A 25,383-nucleotide genomic window follows, 5' to 3' on the forward strand; every position below is an offset into this window, starting at 1 on the left:
TATCTAGGGTATCAATATTTTCAATCAGGGATTCTGACCAAACTACTCCAGCACTGCACATCCAGGCAGTTGCTATAGCTGGTCGTAGTATAACACCTGCATGTGTGTATATATTCTTTTGAATAACTTCCATCTTTCTATCTGATGGATCCTTAAGTGCGGCCGTCTCAGGAGAGGGTAACGCCACTTGTTTGGATAAGCGTGTGAGCGCCTTGTCCACCTTAGGGGGTGTTTCCCAGCGCGCCCTAACCTCTGGCGGGAAAGGGTATAATGCCAATAACTTTTTTGAAATTATCAACTTTTTATCAGGAGCAACCCACGCTTCATCACACACGTCATTTAATTCTTCTGATTCAGGAAAAACTGTTTGTAGTTTTTTCACACCATACATAATACCCTGTTTTACGGTATCTGTAGTATCAGCTAAATGTAACGTCTCCTTCATTGCCAAAATCATATAACGTGTGGCCCTACTGGAAAATACGTTTGAATTTCTACCGTCGTCACTGGAATCAGTGCCCGTGTCTGGGTCTGTGTCGACCGACTGAGGCAAAGGGCGTTTTACAGCCCCTGACGGTGTTTGAGGCGCCTGGACAGGCATTAATTGATTGTCCGGCCGCCTCATGTCCTCAACTGACTGTTTAAGGGAAGATAAACCATCACGTAATTCCACAAATAAAGGCATCCATTCTGGTGTCGACCCCCTGGGGGGTGACATCTGCATATTTGGCAATTGCTCCGCCTCCACACCAATATCGTCCTCATACATGTCGACACCACGTACCGACACACACCGCAAACTCACAGGGAATGCTCTAATGAAGACAGGACCCACTAGCCCTTTTGGGGAGACAGAGGGAGAGTCTGCCAGCACACACCACAAAGCGCTATATATACAAGGGATATCCTTATATTAAGTGCTCCCTTATAGCTGCTTTAATATATATATATATAGCCATTAATGTGCCCCCCCTCTCTGTTTTACCCTGTTTCTGTAGTGCAGTGCAGGGGAGAGACCTGGGAGCCGTTCTGACCAGCGGAGCTGTGACAGAAAATGGCGCCGTGTGCTGAGGAGATAGGCCCCGCCCCTTTTTCGGCGGGTTCTTCTCCCGCTATTTTTCCAGTCAGGCAGGGGTTAAATATCTCCATATAGCCCCTATGGGCTATATGTGAGGTATTTTTAGCCTTGTATAAGGTTTATATTTGCCTCTCAGAGCGCCCCCCCCCAGCGCTCTGCACCCTCAGTGACTGCCCAGTGAAGTGTGCTGAGAGGAAAATGGCGCACAGCTGCAGTGCTGTGCGCTACCTTATGAAGACTGAGGAGTCTTCAGCCGCCGGTTTCCGGACCTCTTCACGCTTCAGCATCTGCAAGGGGGTCGGCGGCGCGGCTCCGGGACCGGACTCCACGGCTGGGCCTGTGTTCGATCCCTCTGGAGCTAATGGTGTCCAGTAGCCAAGCAGCAAATCCACTCTGCATGCAGGTGAGTTTACTACTTTCCCCCTAAGTCCCACGTTGCAGTGATCCTGTTGCCAGCAGGACTCACTGTAAAGAAAAAAACCTAAACTAAACTTTCTCTAAGCAGCTCTTTAGGAGAGCCACCTAGATTGCACCCTTCTCGTTCGGGCACAAAATCTAACTGGAGTCTGGAGGAGGGTCATAGGGGGAGGAGCCAGTGCACACCACCTGACCTAGTAAAGCTTTACTTTTTTGTGCCCTGTCTCCTGCGGAGCCGCTATTCCCCATGGTCCTTTCAGGAACCCCAGCATCCACTTAGGACGATAGAGAAAAGTGAGTTTTAAGGGTATGTTTGAAGGCTGAATGAAAGGCTAATGGAGAGAGGGATGGCATTCCAGTGGTTAGGAGCAGCACAGGAGAAATAGTGAATGCGAGAGTGGGGAGTTTGAACTGCATTCTGAGTAGTACAGGAAGACAGTGTAGTGACAAGCAGAGACGGACAGCAGAGGTAGTGTGTTGAAAGAAGACAATGAGACAGGTAGCAGAGTTGAAAACAGATTAGAGGGGAGAGGCGGGAGTTAGTAAGGCCATAAATGAGCAGATTACAGTAATGATGAGAACATGAACCACTGTTTTAGCAGCCTCCACTGTGAGGAGGAGACTGCATATATTGCAGAAAAGGAAAAAGCATTCTACTGAAAGGGACTGTATGTGGGAAAAGAAAAAAGGGCAGTGTCAAGGGAGATACGTAGACATTAGACTTGGGAAATAGAGGAGAGCAAGTCAACAGAAAAGGACAGGTAGGAATTGGCCGAGTTAGAAACGATTAGTAAACTTTCAGGATGAATTCAGGATTATGCATTAAGCCATCAAGAATGAGATAGCTGACAGAATGGAGGCAACAAGTGAAAGGACAGAGGGAGAGAGATCTGTGGAAGAGAGGTGAAGTTTGGTATTGTCTTAATAGATTGGTAGTGAAAAGCTTGCCAAGTGAAATCGTGTAGAGGGAGAAGAGAAGAGTGCCAAAGACAAAAACTTGGGAACCCCTGATGGGAAAGGAAGGTAAGTGCATATATGCAACAGTTTGACAAGTAGGTGACTCAAGAGAGCTTAGTCACAAAGCTCGAAGGGTACTATGAAGTCGAAGAGTATAAGAATAGAGAACTGACTTTCGGATATAGGGGTATATTCAAGTCCTGTCAGATCCTCTCCGACGGAGAGGATCCGACAGCTCATTATTCAATTTCCAGGCGTTTTCGCCCACTTTTAACGAGTTTTTGCTCATGCCAATTCAACTTTTTTTAAATGGGCATTCTGGCAGGAATTGAATATACCCCATAGGCTGTTTCGGTGGAATGAATACACTAAGAAAGCCAGATTACAGTGTGTCAAGAGGAAAGAGTGAAGTGGTTGGAAATCACCTGTTCAAGGAGCATGGATGAAGAGAGGAGAAGGAAAATGTGACCGTAGTTAGCAATGAAGGACTGGCATGCTTGAAGGATCCAAAGGTGAAAGAGAAGTTGACTAAGTGGGCAATGTGTAAGCATGCTTGAGGGGAAAGGGGAGAGAGAATGTGGTCAAGGGTAAAGTTGTACTTTAGGCCCGGAGACTGGATTGAAGGAGTACAGTTGTCAGTCCCATTACGGACAGTGAGGTGGGGCCCAAAGTGAAAAAGATGTCATGGCAGATTGACTTTACTTTTAAAGTGATGGGGTAGACAAATTCAAGCGCAAAGAGGGTGGATGGAAGGGGAGAGGAGGGAGTCAAAGGTAGAGAAGAGACAGCGAGAGTTTGAGGATTGGGAGAAGACAATGGCTTTAAAGTAGGATGGTTTAATACAGTGGTACTCAAGTTTAGAGAAGAGGAGAAACTGGGAGTTTCTTGGGCAACAAGATTTCACTTAGTATGAGTAGTCTTAGGGGAGCGGGTGGTGTGATAGGTACTTAGTAATGGTGTGGTCCGAGAGAAGGAAAGGTGACTTGTTGAAGTCAGAGATAGCACGAAGATGAGAGAAGACTAGTTTAAAGAAGTTAGTGTGAGAGGTGAAGAAGGCCCATTTGGAGAAGTGAAGCAAAGAGGAAAGAGAGGCAAGGTTGTAAGTAGTTGGTTTGGAGGGAGAGTAGAGCAGATTAGAATGTTAAAGCCCCCAGGATAAGGGTCAGAGTAGAATGAAGACAATCCGAAAGACTGATCCAGTGGAATGATACAGGAGGTACAGCAGAGTGATAGGAGGGCCCGACACAACCATAATGACGGGCCATGGGTCCGAAGGTGTGAAAAGAAATGCATCCATAGCATAGGACAGCAGGAGATGTGAAGTCAGTAGGTGATAAACAATTTCCGTGGTAGCAACTAAATTAAAGGAGTTAGAGATGAAGAGGTAGTGATCACCTTGTTGCAGTCTGATCTGGCATTTTCAGAGGGCACATGAGAAGAGGAGAGAGACGTTTGGATGAGATTAGAGGGTCTGCAAGAGCAACGGGTACAGCATAAGTGAGAGACAGAAAGGAAAGGCTTTGGTAAATGGGAGTTAGAGAGGGATAGAAAGAGAGAGATTAGTCCTAACGAGGCAGTAAAATAGCCAAAAGTTTGTACACTGGTAATATTACACAGGCGGTATGACCGTAATACAGATTAAAAATAAGATTTTACTTACCGGTAAATCTATTTCTCGCAGTCCGTAGAGGATGCTGGGGACTCCGTAAGGACCATAGGAATAAACGGGCTCCGCAGGAGACATGGGCACTTTAAGAAAGAATTTAGTTTCTAGTGTGCACTGGCTCCTCCCTCTACGCCCCTCCTCCAGACCTCAGTTAGAGAAACTGTGCCCAGAGGAGATGGACAGTACGAGGAAAGGATTTTGTTAATCCAAGGGCAAGATTCATTCCAGCCACACCAATCACGCCGTATAACTTGTGATAACTACCCAGTTAACAGTATGAAAACAACATATCATCAGTTCAAGACCGATGCAACTATAACATAACCCTTATTGAAGCAATAACTATATACAAGTATTGCAGAAGAAGTCCGCACTTGGGACGGGCGCCCAGCATCCTCTACGGACTACGAGAAATAGATTTACCGGTAAGTAAAATCTTATTTTCTCTAACGTCCTAGAGGATGCTGGGGACTCCGTAAGGACCATGGGGATTATACCAAAGCACCCAAACGGGCGGGAGAGTGCGGATGACTCTGCAGCACCGATTGAGCAAACATGAGGTCCTCTTCAGCCAGGGTATCAAACTTGTAGAATTTTGCAAAAGTGTTTGAACCCGACCAAGTAGCAGCTCGACACAGCTGTAGTGCCGAGACCCCCCGGGCAGCCGCTCAAGAAGAGCCCACCTTCCTAGTGGAATGGGCCTTGACCGATTTTGGTAACGGCAAACCAGCCGTAGAATGCGCTTGCTGAATCGTGTTCCAAATCCTGCAAGCAATAGTTTGCTTTGAAGCAGGGGCACCAATCTTGTTGGATGCATACAGGACAAACAGCGCTTCAGTTTTCCTGACTCTAGCCGTTCTGGCTACGTAAATTTTCAAAGCCCTGACCACATCAAGTAACTCGGAATCCTCCAAGTCACGTGTAGCCACAGGCACCACAATAGGTTGGTTCATATGAAAAGATGAAACCACTTTTGGCAGAAATTGCGAACGGGTCCGCAATTCTGCTCTATCCAAATAGAAAACCAAATAGGGGCTTTTATGTGACAAAGCCGCTAATTCAGACACTCGCCTAGCCGAAGCCAAGGCTAATAACATGACCACCTTCCACGTGAGATATTTCAAACTCCACCGTTTTAAGTGGTTCAAACCAGTGTGACTTTAGGAAACTTAACTCCACGTTAAGATCCCAAGGTGCCACCGGAGGCACAAAAGGAGGCTGAATATGCAGCACTCCCTTTACAAAAGTCTGAACTTCTGGGAGAGAAGCCAATTCTTTTGAAAGAAAATGGATAGGGCCGAAATCTGGACCTTAATGGAACCTAATTTAAGGCCCAAATTCACTCCAGTTTGTAGGAAGTGAAGGAAACGGCCCAGATGGAATTCTTCCGTAGGAGCATTCTTGGTCTCACACCAAGAAACATTTTCGCCATATACAGTGATAATGTTTTGCCGATACTTCCTTCCTAGCCTTTATCAGCGTAGGAATAACCTCAACCGGAATGCCTTTTTCTGCTAGGATTCGGCGTTCAACCGCCATGCCGTCAAACGCAGCCGCGGTAAGTCTTGGAACAGACAGGGTCCCTGTTGCAACAGGTCCTGTCTTAGCGGAAGAGGCCACGGATCTTCTGTGAGCAGTTCCTGCAGATCTGGATACCAGGTCCGTCTTGGCCAATCTGGAACAATGAGGATTGTTCTCACTCCTTTTCTTCTTATTATCCTCAACACCTTTGGTATGAGAGGAAGAGGAGGAAATACATAGACTGACCGGAACACCCACGGTGTCACTAGGGCGTCTACCGCTACTGCCTGAGGGTCTCTGACCTGGCGCAATACCTCTGTAGCTTTTTGTTGAGGCGGGACGCCATCATGTCTATCTGTGGCAGTTCCCACTGACTCACAATCTGTGCGAAGACTTCTGGATGAAGTCCCCACTCTCCCGGGTGTAGGTCGTGTCTGCTGAGGAAGTCTGCTTCCCAGTTGTCCACTCCCGGAATGAACACTGCTGACAGTGTGCTTACATGATTCTCCGCCCAGCGAAGAATTCTGGTGGCTTCCGCCATTGCCACTCTGCTCCTTGTGCCGCCTTGGCGGTTTACATGAGCCACTGCGTTGATGTTGTCTGACTGGATCAGAACTGGTCGGTCGCGAAGTAAGGTCTCCGCTTGACGTAAGGCGTTGTATATGGCCCTCAGCTCCAGGATGTTGATGTGAAGACAAGTCTCTTGACTTGACCAAAGACCCTGGAATTTCTTCCCTGTGTGACTGCTCCCCAACCTCGGAGGCTTGCGTCCGTGGTCACCAGGATCCAGTCCTGAATGCCGAATCTGCGTCCCTCGAGAAGGTGAGCACTCTGCAGCCACCATAGTAGTGACACCCTGGCCCTGGGGGACAGGGTGATCAACCGATGCATCTGAAGATGTGACCCAGACCACTTGTCCAGTAGGTCCCATTGGAAAGTCCTCGCATGGAACCTGCCGAAGGGAATGGCCTCGTATGACGCCACCATCTTTCCCAGGACTCGAGTGCAATGATGCACTGACACCTGTTATGGTTTCAATAGGTTCTTGACCAGAGTCATGAGTTCCTGGGCCTTCTCTATCGGGAGATAAACCCTCTTCTGGTCCGTGTCCAGAATCATGCCCAAGAAGGGTAGACGAGTCGTAGGAACCAACTGCGACTTTGGAATATTGAGAATCCAGCCGTGTTGCTGTAACACTTTCAGTGAAAGAGATACGCTGTTCAGCAACTGCTCTCTTGATCTCGCTTTTATGAGCAAGTACGGGACAATTGTGACACCTTGCTTCCGCAGGAGCACCATCATTTCCGCCATTACCTTGGTGAAAATCCTCAGGGCCGTTGAGAGACCAAATGGCAACGTCTGAAATTGGTAATGACAATTCTGTACCGCAAATCTTAGGTACGCCTGATGAGGTGGATAAATGGGGACATGAAGGTACGCATCCTTTATGTCCAGTGACACCATACAATCCCCCCCTTCCAGGCTTGCGATGACCGCTCTTAGCGATTCCATCTTGAACTTGAACCTTTTCAAGTATAGGTTCAGAGATTTTAAATTCAATATGGGTCTGACCGAACCGTCCGGTTTCGGGACTACAAACATAGTCGAATAATAACCCCTTCCCTGTTGAAGGAGGGGAACCTTGACCACCACCTTCTGAAGATACAATTTTTGTATTGCGTTTAACACTATTTCCCTCTCTTGGGGGGAAGATGGTAGGTCCGATTTGAAATACCGGCGAGGAGGCACCTCTTCGAATTCCAGCTTGTAACCCTGAGACACAATTTCTATTGCCCAAGGATCCACCTGGGAGTGAACCCACATGTGGCTGTAATTCCAAAGACGTGCCCCCACTGGGTCCGACTCCGCCAGTGGAGCCCCAGCGTCATGCGGTGGATTTTGCAGAGGCCGGTGAGCACTTCTGTTCCTGGGAACTAGCTGTGTTGTGCAGCTTCTTTCCTCTGCCCCTACCTCTGGCAAGAAAGGACGCACCTCGGACTTTCTTGTCTCTTTGTGAACGAAAGGACTGCCTTTGATAATGCGGTGCTCTCTTAGGCTGTGAGGGAACATAAGGCAAAAAATTTTACTTTTCAGCTGTAGCTGTGGAGACCAGGTCCGAGAGACCTTCCCCGAACAATTCCTCACCCCTGTAAGGTAAAACCTCCATATGCCTTTTTGAGTCTGCATCACCTGTCCATTGCCGAGTCCACAGGACCCTTCTGGCAGAAAATCGGCATAGCGTTTATTCTAAAACCCAGTAGACTAATGTCTCTTTGAGCATCTCTCATATATAGGACAGCGTCTTTAATATGCCCCAGGGTCAATAATACAGTATCCTTATCTAGGGTATCCAATTCCTCAGATAAGGTATCCGTCCATGCCGCTACAGCACTACACACCCAGGCCGACGCAATTGCCGGTCTTAGTAAGGTACCTGAATGTGTATAAATGGACTTCAGGGTAACCTCCTGTTTGCGGTCAGCAGCATCTTTGAGGGTAGCCGTATCCTGGGACGGCAGGGCTACCTTTTTGGATAAGCGTGTTAAAGCTTTATCCACCCTAGGGGAGGATTCCCATCGTAGCCTATCCGTTGGCGGGCAAGGAAACGCCATAAGAATCCGTTTGGAAATCTGCATTTTCTTATCTGGAGATTCCCAAGCTTTTCCACATAACTCATTCAGTTTGTGTGAGGGGGGAAAAGTTACCTCAGGCTTCTTTCCCTTATACATATACACCCTCGTGTCAGGGACAGGGGTTTCCTCTGTGATGTGCAAAACATCCTTTATTGCTATAATCCTATATCGAAGGGATTTAGCCAATTTTGGCTATAACTTTGCATCATCGTAATCGACACTGGAGTCAGAATCCATGTCGGTATCTGTGTCAACAATTTGGGATAGTGGGCGCTTATGAAACCCTGACGGTCCCTGCGACAGAGGGTCAGGCACGGGTTGAGACCCTGACTGTCCCAATGCATCAGCCTTGTCAAATCTTCTATGCAAGGAATTAACATTATCATTTAAAACCTTCCACATATCCATCCAATCAGGTGTCGGTGCCGTCGGCGGAGACACCACATTCATTTGCTCCCGCTCCTCTCCCACATAGCCTTCCTCATCAGACATGTCGACACAAGCGTACCGACACACCACACACACACAGGGAATGTCCTTTCTGAAGACAGTTCCCCCACAAGGCCCTTTGGAGAGACAGGGGGGTATATGCAATTGCGGTCGAATTCCCGAAATTGTCGAAAAACAGGACATTTTCGCCAAAAAAATAATAATTCGACAATGTAATTCAGTACTTTTCGCCAAAAAAACGGACTTTCTAAATTCGACATTTGTCAAATTCGACATTTCTGCAATGGTACAAATGCGGCAATTCGACAAAAGTATATTCAATTGAAGAATGTAAATTCGACAGCAGTGCTTTTAGACAGTAAATTTTCAATCCGCCACACTTTGCTGGCGGAATCTAATATAAAAATTTAAAAACAAGTTTTTTTTAGTGTTTTTTTAATTGGTAATAGCATATCTATTTATATTAGAAGGGATTAGGTACTTGGTTTGTCTATTTTGGAGGCACAAGTATTATTTATATATTTTTAAAAATATTTATTTTTATTTATTTATTTTTTAAATGGAATGGTAAAAATCAGAAAAAAAAATGCGTGGGGTCCCCCCTCCTAAGCATAACCAGCCTCAGGCTCTTCGAGCCGGTCCTGGTTCTAAAAATCCGGGGGAAAAACTGACATGGGATCCCCCGTATTTTTAAAACCAGCACCGAGCTCTGCGCCTGGTGCTGGTGCAAAAAATACGGGGGACAGAAAGCGTAGGGGTCCCCCGTATTTTTTACACCAGCATCGGGCTCCACTAGCTGGACAGATAATGCCACAGCCGGGGGTCACTTTTATACAGCGCCCTGCGGACGTGGCATTAAATATCCAACTAGTCACCCCTGGCCGGGGTACCCTGGGGGAGTGGGGACCCCTTCAATCAAGGGGTCCCCCCCCCCCAGCCACCCAAGGGCCAGGGGTGAAGCACGAGGCTGTCCCCTCCCATCCAAGGGCTGCGGATGGGGGGCTGATATCCTTGAGTAAAATGATAGAATATTGTTTTTTCCAGAAGAACTACAAGTCCCAGCAAGCCTCCACCGCAAGCTGGTACTTGGAGAACCACAAGTACCAGCATGCGGGTGGAAAAACGGTCCCGCTGGTACCTGTAGCTCTACTGGGAAAAAAATACCCAAATAAAAACAGGAGACACACACCGTGAAAGTAAAACTTTATTTCAAACATGCCGACACATACATACTTACCTATGCTGACCCGCCGACTGCCACGTCTCCTGATCCGACGATCCGGGGTACTTTTGAATAAAATTATACTCACCTGATCCAGTGTCCTGTGATTTGTAATCCACGTACTTGGCAAAACAAAAAAACGAATACCCGGACTGAAAGGGGTCCCATGTTTACACATGGGACCCCTTTCCCCAAATGCAGAGACCCCCCCGTGACTGCGGTCACAGAAAGGTCCCTTCAGCCAATCAGGAAGCGCCACTTCGTGGCACTCTCCTGATTGGCTGTATGCGCGTCTGAGCTGGCAGATAGCGCATCGCACAGCTCCCTCCATTAGTTTCAATGGTGGGAACTTTGCGGTCAGCGGTGGGGTTACCCGCGGTCAGCCGCTGACCGCGGGTGACCTCACCGCTGACCGCAAAGTTCCCACCATTGAATATAATGGTAAGGCTTTGCGATGCGCTGTCTGACAGCTCAGACGCGCATAGCCAATCAGCAGAGTGCCACGACGTTGCGCTCGCTGTTTGGCTGAAGGGACCCTCTGTGACAGGAGTCACGTGGAATCCCGGCATTCGTGGAAAGGGGTCCCATGTGTAAACATGGGACCCCTTTCAGTCCGTTTGGTCCGGGTTGCCGTTTTGCCAAGTACGAGGATTATTTAAAAAGATCCGGACACTGGATCAGGTGAGTATAATTTTATTCACAGGTACCCCGGATTCTTCAGTGACGAGGGGGGCGTGGCAGTCGGCGGGTCAACATAGGTAAGTATGTATGTGTCGGCATGTATGAAATAAAGTTTTACTTTCACGGTGTGTTTTTCCACTCGCATGCTGGTACTTGTGGTTCTCGAAGTACCAGCTTGCGGGGGAGGCTTGCTGGGACTTGAAGTTCTTCTGGAAAAAACAATATGCTATCATTTTACTCAAGGCTATCAGCCCCCCATCCGCAGCCCTTGGATGGGAGGGGACAGCCTCGTGCTGGTTTTAAAAATACGGGGGATCCCCTGTCAGTTTTCCCCCCGGATTTTTAGAACCAGGACCGGCTCGAAGAGCCAGAGGCTGGTTATGCTTAGGAAGGGGGACCCCACACAATTTTTTTTCGGGGTTTTTCCCGTTTTTTTTTTTAATTTTTACAAGTCTAATCAAAATCCGTCAAATCGGCCGTTTTTCGACAGCGGGACTGTCGAATCCATTTTTTATTGAATATGTTGAATACCGGCACCCACTTGCCGGAATTCGACGGTCGAACTGTGTCGAATTAAAAAACGGGGCGAAAAATTGCCGCGATTCGCCGGCAATTGCATATACCCCAGAGAGAGTATGCCAGCACACACCCCAGCGCTATAATATCCCAGGAATAACACAGTAACTTAATGTTAACCCAGTAGCTGCTGTATGTATAGTTTTTGCGCCTAATTATGTGCTGTATATATGTGTACTTTTGACAACATGAGGTCCCCAAATGCTGCCCAGGGAGCCCCCCCCCTGCGCCCTGTACCCTTACAGTGACCGGAGTATGTGAGGTGTGTGGAACAATGGCGCACAGCTGCAGTGCTGTGCGTTACTTCTAGTGAAGATCATGAAGTCTTCTGCCGCCTGTGAAGTCTTCTTTTCTTCTCATACTCACCCGGCTTCTATCTTCTGGCTCTGCGAGGGGGACGGCGGCGCGGCTCTGGGACGGATGGCGAGGGTGAGATCCTGCGTACCAATCCCTCTGGAGCTAATGGTGTCCAGTAGCCTAAGAAGCAGGACCTAGCTTCAGAGAGTAGGGCTGCTTCTCTCCCCTCAGTCCCTCGATGCAGGGAGTCTGTTGCCAGCAGAGCTCCCTGAAAATAAAAAAACCTAACAAAATACTTTCTATCAGTAAACTCAGGAGAGCTCACTGAAAAGCACCCAGCTCCTCTGGGCACAGTATCAAACTGGGGTCTGGAGGAGGGGCATAGAGGGAGGATCCAGTGAACACCAGGAACTAAATTCTTTCTTAAAGTGCCCATGTCTCCTGCGGAGCCCGTCTAACCCCATGGTCCTTACGGAGTCCCCAGCATCCTCTAGGACGTTAGAGAAATATTTATTACATAAGACAGAGGGGTTGGGTTTGGGTCCGCTGGTCACCATACCGACGCCAGGATCCTAGCTGTTAGATGGCCGGCGGGGGGGTGGGGGACGCTTTAGTGCAATGAGCGGCAATAGTCCCGACTGTTCATGTGTTCAGGAACCAGGCGTCGGTAATGTGACCACCGGTCACACAACTACATCCCAGACAGAGGTAGGGAAAAGGAGGCAAAGTACTATTGAGACGTAGAAAGAAGCAGAAATGTATTGACAGAAAGAGCAGGGTATGTGATGGAACAGAGTATGGTGTGGCAGGCCAAGGACAAAAGGAAGTTGGTGAGGGAGACAAAAAGTGAGCATGTAAGGGGATCGAATGTAAGACAAACAGGGAATCCTAACCAGTAGTGGCTAGTCCAAAGTTGTGTTACACTTGATTGGCAGTAATAATAAGATTTTACTCACCGGTAAATCTATTTCTCGTAGTCCGTAGTGGATGCTGGGAACTCCGTAAGGACCATGGGGAATAGCGGCTCCGCAGGAGACTGGGCACAACTAAAGAAAGCTTTAGGACTACCTGGTGTGCACTGGCTCCTCCCACTATGACCCTCCTCCAGACCTCAGTTAGGATACTGTGCCCGGAAGAGCTGACACAATAAGGAAGGATTTTGAATCCCGGGTAAGACTCATACCAGCCACACCAATCACACCGTATAACTCGTGATACTATACCCAGTTAACAGTATGAAACATAACTGAGCCTCTCAACAGATGGCTCATAACAATAACCCGTTAGTTAGGCAATAACTATATACAAGTATTGCAAACAATCCGCACTTGGGATGGGCGCCCAGCATCCACTACGGACTACGAGAAATAGATTTACCGGTGAGTAAAATCTTATTTTCTCTGACGTCCTAGTGGATGCTGGGAACTCCGTAAGGACCATGGGGATTATACCAAAGCTCCCAAACGGGTAGGAGAGTGCGGATGACTCTGCAGCACCGAATAAGAGAACTCAAGGTCCTCCTCAGCCAGGGTATCAAATTTGTAGAATTTAGCAAACGTGTTTGCCCCTGACCAAGTAGCAGCTCGGCAAAGTTGTAAAGCCGAGACCCCTCGGGCAGCCGCCCAAGATGAGCCTACCTTCCTCGTGGAGTGGGCTTTTACTGATTTAGGATGCGGCAGTCCAGCCGCAGAATGCGCCAGCTGAATTGTGCTACAAATCCAGCGAGCAATAGTCTGCTTAGAAGCAGGAGCACCCAGTTTGTTGGGTGCATACAGGATAAATAGCGAGTCAGTTTTCCTGACTCCAGCCGTCCTGGAACATATATTTTCAGGGCCCGGACTACGTCCAGTAACTTGGAATCCTCCAAGTCCCTGGTAGCCGCAGGCACTACAATAGGTTTGTTCAAGTGAAAAGCTGATACCACCTTAGGGAGAAACTGAGGACGAGTCCTCAATTCTGCCCTATCCATATGGAAAATCAGATAAGGGCTTTTATATGACAAAGCCGCCAATTCTGATACACACCTGGCCGAAGCCACGGCCAATAACATGACCACTTTCCACGTGAGATATTTCAGATCCACGGTTTTTAGTGGCTCAAACCAATGTGATTTTAGGAAACTCAACACCACGTTGAGATCCCAAGGTGCCACTGGAGGCACAAAAGGGGGGTGAATATGCAGCACTCCCTTTACAAATGTCTGAACTTCAGGTAGTGAAGCCAGTTCTTTCTGGAAGAAAATGGACAGAGCCGAAATCTGGACCTTAATGGAACACAATTTTAGGCCCATAGTCACTCCTGGCTGTAGGAAGTGCAGAAATCGACCCAGCTGAAATTCTTCTGTTGGGGCCTTCCTGGCCTCACACCCCGCAACATATTTTCGCCAAATACGGTGATAATGGTTTGCGGTTACTTCTTTCCTGGCTTTTATCAGCGTAGGAACGACTTCGTCCGGAATGCCCCTTTCCTTTAGGATCCGGTATTCAACCGCCATGCCGTCAAACGCAGCCGCGGTAAGTCTTGGAACAGACAGGGCCCCTGCTGCAGCAGATCCTGTCTGAGCGGTAGAGGCCATGGGTCCTCTGATATCATTTCTTGCAGTTCTGGGTACCAAGCTCTTCTTGGCCAATCCGGAACCACGAGTATCGTTCTTACTCCTCGTTTTTTTTATTATTCTCAGTACCTTTGGTATGAGAGGCAGAGGAGGGAACACATAAACCGATTGGTACACCCACGGTGTCACTAGAGCGTCCACAGCTATCGCCTGAGGGTCCCTTGACCTGGCGCAATATCTCTCTAGTTTTTTGTTTAGGCGGGACGCCATCATGTCCACCTGTGGCCTTCCCAACGGTTTACCATCAGTTGGAAGACTTCTGGATGAAGTCCCCACTCTCCCGGGTGTAGGTCGTGTCTGCTGAGGAAGTCTGCTTCCCAGTTGTCCACTCCCGGAATGAACTCTGCTGACAGTGCTAAGACGTGATTTTCCGCCCATCGGAGAATCCTTGTGGCTTCTGCCATCGCCATCCTGCTTCTCGCGCCGCCCTGTCGGTTTACATGGGCGACTGCCGTGATGTTGTCTGATTGGATCAGTACCGGCTGGTTTTGAAGCAGGGGCCTTGCCTGACTTAGGGCATTGTAAATGGCCCTCAGTTCCAGAATATTTATGTGTAGGGACGACTCCTGACTTGACCAAAGTCCTTGGAAGTTTCTTCCCTGTGTGACTGCTCCCCAACCTCGAAGACTGGCATCCGTTGTCACCAGGACCCAGTCCTGTATGCCGTATCTGCGGCCCTCTTGAAGATAAGCACTCTGCAGCCACCACAGTAGAGATACCCTGGTCCTGGAGACAGGGTTATCAGCCGATGCATCTGAAGATGCGATCCTGACCACTTGTCCAAGAGGTCCCACTGAAAGGTTCTTGCATGGAACCTGCCGAATGGAATTGCTTCGTAGGAAGCTACCATTTTTCCCAGGACTCGTGTGCAGTGATGCACCGATACCTGTTTTGGTTTTAGGAGGTCTCTGAATAGAGATGACAGCTCCTTGGCTTTCTCCAGCGGGAGAAACACTTTTTCTGTACTGTGTCCAGAACCATCCCCAGGAACAGTAGGCGTGTGGTAGGAACCAGCTGTGACTTTGGAATGTTTAGAATCCATCCGTGCTGTTGTAGCACTTCCCGAGATAGTGCTACCCCGACCAACAACTGCTCCCTTGACCTCGCCTTTATAAGGAGATCGTCCAATTACGGGATAATTAAAACTCCCTTTTGTCGAAGGAGTATCATCATTTCTGCCATTACCTTGGTAAACACCCTCGGTGCTGTGGACAGCCCAAACGGCAGTGTCTGGAATTGGTAATGGCAATCCTGTACCACAAATCTGAGGTACTCCTGGTGAGGATGGTAAATGGGGACATGCAGGTAAGCATCCTTGATGTCCAGGGATACCATGTAATCCCCCTCGTCCAGGCTCGCAATAACCGCCCTGAGCGATTCCATCTTGAACTTGAATCTTTTGATATATGTGTTCAAGGATTTTAAATTTAAGATGGGTCTCACCGAACCATCCGGTTTCGGTACCACAAACATTGTGGAATAGTAACCCTTTCCCTGTTGAAGGAGGGGTACCTTGACAATCACTTGCTGTGAATACAGTTTTTGGATAGCCACCAACACTGCCTCCCTGGCAGAGGGAGTTGCTGGTAAGGCAGATTTTAGGAAACGGCGGGGGGGAGACGCCTGGAATTCCAGCCTGTACCCCTGAGATACTACTTGAAGGATCCAGGGATCCACCTGTGAGAGAGCCCACTGTGCGCTGAAATTTCTGAGACGGGCCCCCACCGTACCCGGGTCCGCCTGTGAAGCCCCAGCGTCATGCTATGGACTTGCCGGACGCTGTGCCTTTTTGAATCGGCATCACCTGACCACTGCCGAGCCCATAACCCCCTTCTGGCGGCAATGGACATTGCGCTTATTTTTTATGCCAGCCGGCAAAGATCCCTCTGTGCATCACGCATGTATAAGACAGCGTCTTTTATATGCTCTATTGTCAGCAAAATATTGTCCCTATCCAGAGTATCAATATTATCCGACAGGGAATCTGACCACGCAGCAGCAGCACTGCACATCCATGCCGATGCAATCGCTGGTCGCAATATAATGCCAGTGTGTGTATATATAGCTTTTAGGGTAGCCTCCTGCTTTCTCTCAGCAAGTTCCTTTTGAGGCGGCCGTATCCGGAGACGGTAGTGCCACCTTTTTTGATAAACGTGTAAGCGCTTTATCTACCCTAGGGGGTGTTTCCCAACGTGACCTATCCTCTGGCGGGAAAGGGTACGCTGCCAATAACCGTTTAGAAATTATCAATTTCTTATCGGGGGAAGTCCACGCTTCCTCACACACCTCATTTAATTCCTCAGATGCAGAAAAAACTACTGGTAGTTTTTTCTCACCAAACATAATACCCTTTTTTGTGGTACCTGGGGTACTATCAGAAATGTGTAATACATTTTTCATTGCCTCAATCATGTAACGGGTGGCCCTATTGGAAGGTACACTAGTCTCATCGTCGTCGACACTGGAGTCGGTATCCGTGTCAACATCTGTGTCTGCCATCTGAGGTAGCGGGCGTTTTAAAGCCCCTGATGACATTTGAGATGCTTGGACAGGCACAAGCTGAGTAGCCGGCTGTCCTACGTCGTCAAACCTTTTATGTAAGGAGCTGACACTGTCACGTAATTCCTTCCATAAGTCTATCCACACAGGTGTCGACCCCGCAGGGGGTGACATCACATTCACAGGCATTTGCTCTGCCTCCACATCATTATCCTCATCATACATGTCGACACAGCAGTACCGACACACAGCACACACACAGGGAATGCTCTGACAGAGGACAGGACCCCACAAAGCCCTTTGGGGAGACAGAGGGAGAGTATGCCAGCACACACCAGAGCGCTATATAACACAGGGATATCACTATACAGTGTTTTCCCCTATAGCTGCTTGTATTATATATACTGCGCCTAAATTTATTGCCCCCCCTCTCTTTTTTACCCTTTCTGTAGTGCAGGACTGCAGGGGAGAGCCAGGGAGCGATCCTGCCAGCGGAGCTGTGAGGGAAAATGGCGCCAGTGTGCTGAGGAAGATGGCTCCGCCCCTTTTTCGGCGGGCTTTCTCCCGCTGTTTGTGTAAATCTGGCAGGGGTAATTTACACCTATATAACCTCTAGGGCTATATATGGTGTCAGTTTTGCCAGCCAAGGTGTTAATATTGCTGCTCAGGGCGCCCCCCCCAGCACCCTGCACCCATCAGTGACCGGAGTGTGTGGTGTGCATGAGGAGCAATGGCGCACAGCTGCAGTGCTGTGCGCTACCTTGGAGAAGACAGAAGTCTTCAGCCGCCGATTTTCCGGACACTTCTTGCTTCTGGCTCTGTAAGGGGGACGGGGCGCGGCTCCGGAACCGGACGACGAGGTCGGGTCCTGTGTGCGATCCCTCTGGAGCTAATGGTGTCCAGTAGCCTAAGAAGCCCAAGCTACCACCAGTTAGGTAGGTTCGCTTCTTCTCCCCTTAGTCCCTCGTTGCAGTGAGCCTGTTGCCAGCAGGTCTCACTGTAAAATAAAAAACCTAAAATATACTTTCTTTCTAGGAGCTCAGGAGAGCCTCCTAGTGTGCATCCAGCTCGGCCGGGCACAGAAATCTAACTGAGGTCTGGAGGAGGGTCATAGTGGTAGGAGCCAGTGCACACCAGGTAGTCCTAAAGCTTTCTTTAGTTGTGCCCAGTCTCCTGCGGAGCCGCTATTCCCCATGGTCCTTACGGAGTTCCCAGCATCCACTAGGACGTCAGAGAAAACCCAATAGGCACTGTGTATTTAAGGCATAAAAATAATATACTGTGCTTATACATTAAACTAAGTAATATACTGTATACTTAAAGACTTTATATAGAAAACATCTCAGTATTTGGCAACAAAATGTATTTATCAGAAAACATAGAAATGTATCAATGAGCCAGAAAAATTAACCTCATCCATATACTGGAAGTTCCGCAGTTACTAAAAGTGCAATTTAATCTACTTGTTGTAGCTGACCTGTCACACTATTTTGAAAACTCTTAACATGAATATTACAGAACAAACAAATCATACGACATGAAAATGCGAAGTTACTAACGGATTTATTTTTGTTGTTTTTAAAAACAACCACTGACCACTGGATGCCACTTGTACTCATCACATTACCGCCGAAGAAGGTAAGTTGTTGCTGGACCACAAGGACTGTTTTGTTAACACTTCCAGGGCATATTTAAATGTTACTAAATGTGTTTGGTATTCTATTTAAGTTGCACACTATAACCAAACAATGTCTCTGCATCTGATAAGAAGCTCAATATCTGCACACGTATACATAAGTATATAGAATATTATATCTATAAAATCCGGGAGCGGGGGAGCAAGATCATTTCATGACAGAGGTTGTGTAAAATTAGCAAATTGTATACTGACTCTGCAACCAGCTGGAGATCGTGGTGTCATCATGCTTCATCTTCTCCTTCTCTGGATTTGCAAGTGCTTCAATTATACAGTCTGAACGTAAACTTAAGGAAAGTAAGTCAAAGTAAGTGCACTCTTGACAGGTTTACCATAGCTGCTCATATAATTGAATAGTGGAATGGCAGGAATTAGTGTGAGGGGCAAAAACAAACTAAAACACATTAACATGTGGTAGAAAGCATATTTTTTACTGACAGAGGGGTTAATTTATCAAGCATTGAAAAGACTGAAGTGAACCAGTGGAGAAGTTGCTCATAGCAACCAATCAGTTTTAAGGTAGCACTCAAGTGCACTCTATAAAATTATAGGTACAGGTAGAAGCTATTTGGTTTCTATGGGCAACTTCTTTACTGGTCCACTTCTCCACCCATTTCACTACTTGATACATCAAACCAAGAATTACAAATGTAAAAGGACATATAATGCACCTTAATTAACTCTAATAGCCTCTAATACCTTAGAACTGACTGGTAGCGTTTACTTAGCAACCCACTGTTCTGAAGTCATCCCAAAAATGCAATGAGCTAATTCTTCTAGGTGTAGAAATAACAAAACTGAACTTTAGGTTAGGTACACTGTCCACTTTTATGTTGTATGCATTATGATCTACAATTTTTGTTTTTTATTCTGACTGGAGGGCTTTTACACCTAGACATAGCCTTAAACAGTTAAGTGCAAGAGACAACTAAAAGCAGCTGACACCAGTCAGTACAAGTCAATTACTGAGTATACACTAGCCCCAGTGCATACACTGTTACCGATCATCTACCCGACGTTACAACTGGGCAGGTATTTACTTATACCCTTCCAGTTGTGATGTCAGTCACCAGCGGCTTCTGCAGGAAGTGTACGGTCAGCCCGCAGACCATCCGTACACACAGCACGATGCACCAATATATCTACGGATATTGGCCATCGGCTGTGCTGTAGGGACAACGCAATAAGTCTGACATATTGGGGATACATACCCGCCGTCACGCGCCTACAATATATTGGCCATTCAACTAAACAAACAATATATTGGCCAGTATGTACCCAGCTTAGCTTGCACAGGATCTAGAAGTGCTGGCAGGGTGGATTAACTGGAGATAAGTAATTGTAACTTCTATTACCAATGTACATACTTTATTAAATGACAGAACATAACATTATTTCTGTTTAACAATGTAAAATTGTACGCCAGCTTCCTCATTCAGCTATAAGCATCATTTACTTCACTTTATATTTTGCTGTGCCTCATTATCCTTGATTGATGATTAAATGATTATCATTATTGCTTTTGCTGCACAGCAATGCTAAACATACCACCAAGTAACAGAGTTAAAAAAAAAAAAAAATAGGATTTTAATTACTTAACGGTAAATCCTTTTCTCGTAGTCCATAAGGGATATTGGGGAATCTCATACAATGTGGTATAGATGGGGACCAAAGGAGCAGGTGCACTTTAAATATCTTCAACTGGGTGTGCTAGAGCCTCCCCTCTATGACCTCTCCCACAAGCAGTTATAGGTAAAATAGTTCCCAACGGAGAATGTACATACTTTGAGAGAAGGAACATGACAATGAGTGGTGAAATTCACACACCAGCACACCAACTGGGTGTGCTAGCTCCTCCCCCCTATGCCCCCTCCACAGGAATTTATAGGTAAAAATGTGCCCGAGGGAGAAAGTACATATATGAGAGAAGGAAACATGACAACAAAATGGTGAAATTTATAAACCAGCACACCACTAACATACAACAACCAGCAATGGCAGGATTAACAGCAAACGCTGAACAGGTAACCGCATAAAAGAGAACCCGTAGAAAAGTCAACGTACTGAGGCGGAGGCCCAATATCCCTTATGGACTACGAGAAAAGGATTTACCATTAGGTAATTCAAATCCTATTTTCTCTAGAATCAATAAGGAATATTGGCAAATCTAGTACGATGGGGACATCCAAAAGCTTCTAGAACGGGCGGGAACGTGTGGAGACTGCTGCAGCACCGCCTGCCCAAACTGGGTATCCTCTTTGGCCCGAGTATCAAACTTGTAGAACTTAACAACTTAACAAGAACTTAAGTGTTTTTCCCCGACAAGGTAGCAGCTCAGCAGAATTGCAAGGCCGAGACTGCACGGGCAGCTGCCCAGGAAGAGCCCAAAGATCTTGTAGAGTGGGCCTTCAGAGACTAAGGAACAGGTAAGGTTGCCGACACATAGGCCTGTTGGATAGGAAGCCTAATCCAACGAGCAATGGACTGCTTCGAAGCAGGGCAACCCTTTTTCTGCGCCTCATAGAGCACGAACAAAGAATCTGTCTTTCTGATCCGAGCTGTTCGCTTGACATAGATTTTCAAGGCACGCACAGCATCCAATGCCTCTGGAGGAGTATAAGTATCAGAAGCAAACGGAACCACAATAGGCTGATTCAGGTGAAACGCTGAGACAACCTTCGGCAGAAACTCCAGTCTAGTCCGGAGCTCCGCTCTGTCCTCATAAAAGACCAAGTACGGACTTATACACGATAAGGCCCCCCAATTCTGAGACACGCTAGCAGAAGCCAGGGTCAGTAACATCACCGTCTTCCACGTGATGTACTTGTCTTATACCGTCGTCAGAGGTTCAAACTAGGAGGACTGTAGAAATTCCAACACTACATTCAAATCCCAAGGTTTAGTAGGCGGCACAAAAGGAGGTTGTATGTGACGTACCACTCGCAAGAAGGTCTGAACTTCTGGCAACACTGCCAATTTCTTCTGGAAGAAAATGGAGAGAGCTGAAATCTGGACCTTAATGAAATCCAGATGTAAGCCCTTATCCACACCAGCCGGCAGGAAACATAAGAAACGTCCAAAGTGGAACTCCGCAGGCGGATACATGCGTTCCTCGCACCAAGAAACATATATTCTCCAGATATGAGGATAGTGTTTTGACGTCACAGGTTTACTGACCTGAACCATGGTAGCAATAACCTTTTTGGAAAGGCCCTTGTGAGCTAGGATGTTCCGCTAAACTTCCATGCCGTGACAAGAAGTCGCCGTAAGCCCGGGTAGACGAAAGGTCATTGTTGAAGAAGATCTCTTCTGAGGGGTAGAGGACAAGGGTCTTTGACGGACATGTCCAGAAGATACGCGTACCACGCCCTCCAAGGCCAATCCGGGGTAATTAGAATTGCCTGGACTCCCTGATTTCGGATGCGCTTTAGCACCCTTGGGAGCAACGGAATCGGAGGAAACAGGTAGAAGAGCCAGTAAGACCAAGGCGACGTCAGTGTATCCACTGCCCTCACTTGAGTGTCCCTGGTTCGTGAGCAATACCAGTGAAGCTTCTTGTGGGGTAGGGAAGTCATCATGTTTATCTGCGGCCAGCCCCACCGAGGATGATCTGTTGGAAAGCTTCTTGTGGAGTAGAGAAGCCATCATATTTATCTGCGGCCAGCCCCACCGGTGGATGATCTGTTGGAACACCTGATGGTGGAGACGCCACTCCACTGGATGGAGATCGTAAAGAATCAGGAAGTCCGCTTCCCAGTTGTCCAGAACCGGAATGAAGATAGCAGACATTGCTCTTGCATGTCTTTCCGCGCAGAGGAGTATTCTTGCAGGTGTAGTATGGTATGCCGGCGGTCGGGCTCCCGGCGACCAGCATACCGGCGCCGGGAGCCCGACCGCCGGCTTACCGACAGTGTGGCGAGCGCAAATGAGCCCCTTGCCTCATTTGTGGCTACGGGCGCCACGCTATTTTATTCTCCCTCCAGGGGGGGTCGTGGACCCCCACGAGGGAGAATAAGTGTCGGTATGCCGGCTGTCGGGATTCCGGCGCCGGCATACTGTGCGCCGGGATCCCGACAGCCGGCATACTGAAGACCACCCATTCTTGCCACCTCTTGCATGCAGGCTCTGCTTTTTGTTCCTCCTTGTCGATTAATGTATGCCACTGACGTGGCGTTGTCCGACTGTACCTGGAGCGTGTGATACTTCTGCAAAGGAGAGGTCTGAAGCAGAGCGTTGTAGATTGCCCTAAGTTCCAGAATGTTGATTGGAAGGAGGGCTTATTGGGATGACCACCGAACCTGGAACTGCACCCCTTGGGTGACAGCTCCCCATCCTCTCAGACTAGCATCCGTTATAAGGAGGATACAATCCTGAATCCCGAAACTTCGGCCTTCCAGGAGACTGGAGGAATGCAGCCACCACAGGAGGGAAATCCTGGCCTGAAGCGACAGCCGTACTATCCGGTGCATCTGAAGATGTGATCCGAACCATTTGTTCAGGAGATCCAGCTGAAAAATCCTGGCATGGAACCTCCCGTATTGGATCGCCTCGTAGGAGGCGACCATCTTTCCCAACAATCTTATGCAAAGATAGATGTAGACTCGAGTAGAATGGAGAACAATGCGGACCATCTCCTGAAGCGTTCTCATCTTGTCTTCTGGTAGGAACACCTTCTCGACCACAGTATCCAGCAACATCCCAGGAACAGGAGCCGCTGAGACGGCTGCAGGTGGGACTTCTGTAAGTTGAGGATCCACCCATAGCGTGAAAGAAGTTGGATAGTGCGGTCGATATGGAGCAAAAAAAGATCCCTGGATCTTGCTTTGATCAGAAGATCGTCCAGGTAAGGGACAATATTGACTCCCTGGACCCGGAACATCATCTCCGCCATCACCTTTGTGAACACACTCGGAGCTGTGGAGAGGCCGAAGGGAAGTGCCTGGAATTAGTAGTGATCATCCAGCAGGGCATACCTCAGGTACGCTTGATGAGGTGGCCAAATCGGAATATGAAAGTAGGCGTCCTTGATATCCAAGGAAACCATGAATTCCTGTTCTTCCAGGACCGCAATCACTGCTCGCAAGGATTACATTTTGAACTTGAACACATTCAGGTAAGGATTCAAGGATTTTAGATTCAAAATGGGTCTTACCGAACCGTCCGGTTTCAGAACCTCAAACAGGTTGGAGTAATAACCCTTGCCTCGTTGTGGTATTGGTACTGGAACAAGGATGTGGGACTGGACCAACTTTAGGATGGCCTGTAGCAACGAGACCTGCATATACTTCAAAGCTGGTAAGCTCGATTTTAAAAATTGTTGGGGAGGAGCACTGTCGAACTCAAGCTTGTAGACTTGAGAAACGAGATCCCTGACCCAGGTATCCTGGCAGGAAGCCTCCCAGACGCGGCTGAAGTGACGCAGTCGAGCTCCCACCTCGAGAACCCCTCGGGTCGGTGTGCACAGTCATGCTGAGGCCTTAGTGGAAGCAGAACTGGTAGTCTGTTCCTGAGAGCTGGTGCTTGCAGGCTTTCTTGATTTACCTCTGGTGCCTCCAGTCGCATTGGAGGCACCTCTGGCCTTAGATCGAAATCTAGGAGACCGAAAGGACTGTACAGACGGCCCCGGGTAGGAGTGTCTCGCCGACGGGCCCCCATAGGGGAGAAACGTGGATTTCCAAGCCGTAACTTTGGAAATTCACGTATCCAATTCAACCCCAAAGAGCCATTCCCCTGAAAAAGGGGAGGGATTCCATACTGTGTTTGGATTCCATGTCCGCTATCCACTGATGCAACCACAAGACCGGCACGCCGACACTGCCATGGCAGAGGTCCTAGCATTAATGTTCCCCATCTCCTTAAGGGAATCACAGAGGACGCATGTAGTGCCCTGAATGTGCTTTAGGAGGGTCACCACAGTGACCAGGGGCATAGCCCCGGAAAGGCCCTCCTGAATTTGAGTGGCCCATGAATGAATGGCATGGGTCATCCAGCCACCCGCAGTGACCAGCCTTTGCGATACACCTGCTGCCATGTAAACAGATTTGAGTGTAGCTTCTATTTTCCTATCCCCAGGATCCATTATAGTAAAATGGCCCAGGGCAGGCATCCCCACCTTTTTGGACAGTCAAGACACTGATACATCAACTCCCGGGGGTTCCTCTCAAAATTTCCTATACTTTTTGGACACTTGGAATTTTTTGTCTGGATTTTTCCAGGCCAATTTGAATATATCATCTAACTCTGCAGAATCAGGGAAAGTGACATTAGGCTTGTTTTGTGTAAAGAAAAACGACTGTTGTGATGCAGCGTTCTCTAGAGGGAGCTTTAACACGTCCCGTATAGCCAGAATTAGGGGTTCAATACCCTGAGCAGATTCGGTATCCCCACTAACGGGGTCTAAGTCCTCCCCATCCTCCTGTACATCATCATCTATGTCAGATAGTAGAGCAGGCAAACCACGCTTTTGTGGTGCTGCATGAGGGGGGCTATGTAACATCTGCCCTAGCAGCTAAATCTGCAACAGTCTGTTGTAGTTGTTGAGTTTTCTGTACATTAGCAGTGAGCTGTGATGACATATCAGACATCATATTTTTCAGAGACCCTAGCCATGCGGGCTCTGGACCCTCTCCTCCAGCTCCTGCACCGATTTGTTAAGATTGGCTGCATTGTTCACAAGAAACAGAATCAGATAATACTGGAGAGAATCTAGTGTGACATACACTGTATAGCTTGTGTTTACCCATGTTTCACAGTAAGCACAATAACATACACATAGACAGTAATATATCTCAAGCCTGCCCTTACTGTATGTGAGAGGAGACAGACAGAGAGAAGGACACCAGCTCACCCCTAGCTGAGGCTGTCCGGTAACTTTACCACAGTAAACACTAATAAATTCTGTCCTGTAGAGGACCCAGATAGTGTACAATAGTGGCTCTCCGCCTTTGCTACACCCTGTACCAGTGTTCCAGCATGGCTTGTAAGGCAGGGAGCGCTGTGTGTGATGTCTGTGGCTGCAGTAAGCAGAGGAAGGCGACAAAGCGCCGCTGGTGCCGCTTTGAAGTAGCTCAGCCCCC

At 47.9% G+C, this 25,383-nt stretch overlaps 1 protein-coding gene across 3 annotated transcripts in view; it reads right to left on the bottom strand.

The window, feature by feature from the left end:
* The window catches only part of THOC2 (THO complex subunit 2), a 479,267-nt gene that overhangs the window by 208,083 nt on the left and 245,801 nt on the right, over positions 1-25,383 (bottom strand). For all 3 annotated transcript variants that reach the window (XR_010183065.1, XM_063937241.1, XM_063937242.1), the window contains exon 18: positions 18,503-18,583. Coding sequence is in view for 2 of the 3 variants with exons in the window: in XM_063937241.1 (XP_063793311.1) it covers positions 18,503-18,583 (81 nt within the window). In the remaining variant the exon portion in view is untranslated. The remainder of the gene's footprint in view (positions 1-18,502; positions 18,584-25,383) is intronic.

Source organism: Pseudophryne corroboree, chromosome 8 (genome assembly GCF_028390025.1).
Source record: "Pseudophryne corroboree isolate aPseCor3 chromosome 8, aPseCor3.hap2, whole genome shotgun sequence".
In the NCBI taxonomy this organism is placed as follows: Eukaryota; Metazoa; Chordata; class Amphibia; order Anura; family Myobatrachidae; genus Pseudophryne; species Pseudophryne corroboree.